General features: G+C 57.3%; 1 protein-coding gene across 1 annotated transcript in view; it reads left to right on the forward strand.

Annotated features, from left to right (window-relative positions):
* The window catches only part of PFKL (phosphofructokinase, liver), a 5,725-nt gene extending 5,130 nt beyond the window's left edge, over window positions 1–595 (forward strand). The window contains exons 20-22 of the mRNA XM_010138482.1: window positions 4–103; window positions 234–339; window positions 441–595. Of these exons, the coding sequence (XP_010136784.1) occupies window positions 4–103; window positions 234–339; window positions 441–588 (354 nt within the window). The 3' untranslated portion in view covers window positions 589–595. The remainder of the gene's footprint in view (window positions 1–3; window positions 104–233; window positions 340–440) is intronic.
* The last annotated feature ends 3,097 nt before the right edge of the window (window positions 596–3,692 follow it).

The raw sequence follows: 3,692 nt of genomic DNA on the forward strand, positions 1-3,692 counted from the left end.
CAGGGGGGAGCCCCAACTCCTTTTGACCGTAACTATGGGACCAAGCTGGGAGTGAAGGCAGTGCTGTGGATGTCAGAGAAGCTGCAGGAGGTCTACCGCAAGGGTGAGCTGAGGGCTGGCGGTCCTGTGGTGAGGTGGCGAGAGGCTGGTGGCACTGGGCAGTCCCTGGTGCTCTGGGCTTGGCCACTCAGCCCCCAGCAAGGTGGCCATGGTTGTCTGTGTCCCTCTCCCAGGTCGTGTGTTTGCCAACTCGGGTGACTCTGCCTGCGTGATCGGGCTCAGGAAGAAGGTGGTGGCCTTCAGCCCCGTGACAGAGCTTAAGAAAGTCACTGATTTCGAGTAAGTCCCCGTCCCCATATCCTTGTGGTTCTTCAGGTCCCCGGGGCACCTTCCCAAGTTGTCCCCAGAGCCAGTCTAGAGCTGTGTCACCCCTTGTGTAGGCACAGGCTGCCCCAGGAGCAGTGGTGGCTGAACCTGCGGCTGATGCTGAAGATGCTGGCCAACTACCAGATCAGCCTGACCGAGTACATCTCTGGGCAGATGGAGCACGTCACCCGCCGCACACTCAGCATTGAGAAGGGCTTCTAGTCCCGCCAGCACAAGCCATAGCCCCCTCCACGTCCTCTCCATCCCCACATGCTGCTCGGGGAGCACCAGGTCTCCCCTGTTGTCAGTAGCTCTGTAGCTTTGCCATCAACCCCTTAAAGCAGGCAGAGCCTGGTCCCAGCTCCCAAAACAGCACAATCCAGCCCGAAATCGCTGGTCCGGGGTCTGGTCCCTGTGCAGATGCAGAAGAGAGGTGTTGCTAGAGCCCAGCTGCCTAGCCCAGACCCTTACTCTTCCCTTAATAGTTTATTGCTATTATTTAATGATGGGGTATCTTGATACCTTATTTAGCGGCTTGACCGCCAACTGCTGCTTTTAGTCACCTGCCCTGCATGCAGGAGGGGAGCCAAGGAGGACATGGTGACATCTTGGAGCATGTAGGGGCTGGTCCCAGGGGCTTTCAGGTACGCTGTGAGCCCCAGTAAAACTCTATCCTCCCGTGGCAATTGCCCAGTGGGGTGTCTTGAGGACTTAGCACAGAGCACTGGTCCTGGCAAGCCCCTCTTCCCCAGCCACCTTGCATGATGCTTGGATGAGACTGTCACCATGTGGCCCCAGGTGCCATGCCCATCATCTCGCCACTGCTCTGTGCCCGCCCCCCCTCAAATCTTGTACTGTTTGTGGCGCTGCTCTCCTCCTCTAGAGATAAAGCCTGCTGGAGCCAAACTTGCATTGCCCGAGAGTGATCATTGTGTGAAGTCCTTGAGGGGAGGGAGGGGAGGGCAGGCCTGGGGTCAGGATGGGGATGAGCAAAGCCAGATGATTTGCCAGAGCCAGGTTAATGCCAGGCCAGGATGCTTCCCTGCTTTGTGTGTCCTCACAGCCTGGGAGAGTGGGACTGCGCGTGGCCTCTCCCTGGCTTGGACCACAGCTGGTGCAAGGTCAGCAGCCCTCCACGGGCAGACTTCACAACTGCAGAGAGAAATCGCGTCTCTCATGTTTTGGTTCCCACCTTCAAAGAAAGCGCCGATGTGATTTATTAAGGCAATGCGTTCGTTTGTTAAGACAGTTTCTCAGGGTGGCTGCCAAGTGTGTCGGCTCCCGCGTGCAGTGCTTGGGCTTGGCTGAGCTCCGCTGTGCTCAGCTGATGCCAGACCGCTGCTGTAGCCCCTTTCCCAGGCCACTTTCCTCCTGGGGCTTCCGGCTGACAGCTCCAGCCTCTGGGACACTGCCAGCTTGAGGACACAAAACGGTCTTTTGGACTGAACGTGCAGTTATTTTTTCCTCTGTGTAGAGTTGTCCCCAAATGACAAGTCCCCCTTGATTTCAGTGCTTTTCTCCTAGCTGGCCACACTACTTATTTTAGGCTCTGGAGGAAGACAATTACTGTATCTTCCCTGCCAGAGCTGGACACACATCAGACCTTGCTGATGGAGGCAGCACTGCTGCTATTCCTGGGCAACTATCTGCTTTGGGGACCCCAGACAGAGACCCAGCACTGCTCTCAGTGCCGGCAGGTGGGAAATGAGCTCTCCCACCACCCCCGTTGAGAGCCCAACCCCAGCTCCCAAGTGGGGCCTCCCATCAGTCACGGACCACTATGCGGTCACACAAGCCTGCCTCGCTGTCGGTGAGGATTGGGGACTCAAGGATGCTTTGAACACAAGTCATGCAGGATCTGCGCACGCGTGCAGATGGCTGCTGGCATCTCCCACAACTGGGAAATGTCTGCCCTCACTGTTCAATATCCCCCACTAGGGCAGGTCAGGGCAAAAGCAGGTTATGCCAAAAAGCCCCGCAGCTGTAGCATAGCTGAGGTGGAGCCTCATGCCTGGGTGCAGCTGGCAGGCCCCGGGCGTTCAGCTCCTCTCCAGCACACGTGTTCTCTAGCCTGGTGCTCTCAGCAGCAGGCAGGGCACAGGAGGGTCTGGCGCAGTATTGCAGCTCTCCAGCAGCCAGGTTTGGGTTGTAAATGTGGTGGCTCTACACTCAGACCAGCTGCACATTTAGATGAACTTGGGGAGAGGGGTCACTGCAGTCCTAACACCTCATTTCCGTGCAAAAAACCCAGCTTGAAGTGAGACGGACAGGCACAGTCCCCCACATCCCATGGGGGCATGAACCACCCTGTGCCTGCCAGGACAAGGAGGAGGGAACATGATGACTTTGCACCAAGGCTCCCTGGCACATCCAGCCCAGCCCCAGCTTCCCTCCATCCCCGAAGAGAGGGCAGAGCAAAAAGCCATGAGCACCTTGCAGCAGAAGGCAAGCCACCAGGTCGCTGGAGTCAAGGGGCATGAGCCAAAAGGGCCAGCCTCCCCCAGGGCTGAGCTGAGAGCAAGTGGGATGCTGCAGGGTCACCCTGCAAGGAGTGGTGGGGAGCACCAAGGTCAGGTTGCCTGGCAGCAGGAGCACTGGTACTGGCCAAGTATGACAAGTACAGCACGTAGACAGAGCACAGCACGTAGGCAGCAAAAGCTCGGTGACCAGCGCAGCCTCAGGCCATGGGGATTGCTCCATCAACCACCTTCACTACAAATGAGCCCCAATGACAAATGACAACGCTTGCTTTGATCACTGTCCTTCCAGCAAAGATGCAGCGCACAACCAACAGCAGCTGTCCTGTCCCCCAGCAAGGAAAGGTACAACTTCTGCCACCGAGCAGGCTGTTGAGACAGCCTGGACGAGGACTTGTCCTCCCCACAAGGGCAAGATGCAAACATGACTGGTGAGTCTCTCGGGTCCTGGCTGTCATGGGAAGTCTGGTACATCATAAATCCCACTAGCCATTTAAATGCAGCTGTGTTTAACATAGACAGCAAGAACTAGGTCATCTGAGCAGTTAAAGGCATCAGCAATCTTCTCCCAAAGTGCCGAGGGTCAAACTGTGCACCCTCCCATCAAGGTTAAACAAACAGGCTTGTGGACACCACATGGCTGTCACCATCCCCAAGGAGCACTCCTCCCTGGCAGCACAAAACAGCACACAGGGGCTCGGACACCAGTACAGACAGGGAGAGTGGGGATATGGAAAGGCTAATCTGCCCTGTACCCTCCAGGACTCCCGTTCTTGGCAGGCCCCGGCCGCCCCGTGCCCGGGTCTGTGATGTCCGGAGGTAGAGCAGCGACTCTTTCATGGGCACCCC

This window comes from Buceros rhinoceros, unplaced genomic scaffold, assembly GCF_000710305.1.
Source record: "Buceros rhinoceros silvestris isolate BGI_N320 unplaced genomic scaffold, ASM71030v1 scaffold26500, whole genome shotgun sequence".
NCBI lineage: Eukaryota > Metazoa > Chordata > Aves > Bucerotiformes > Bucerotidae > Buceros > Buceros rhinoceros.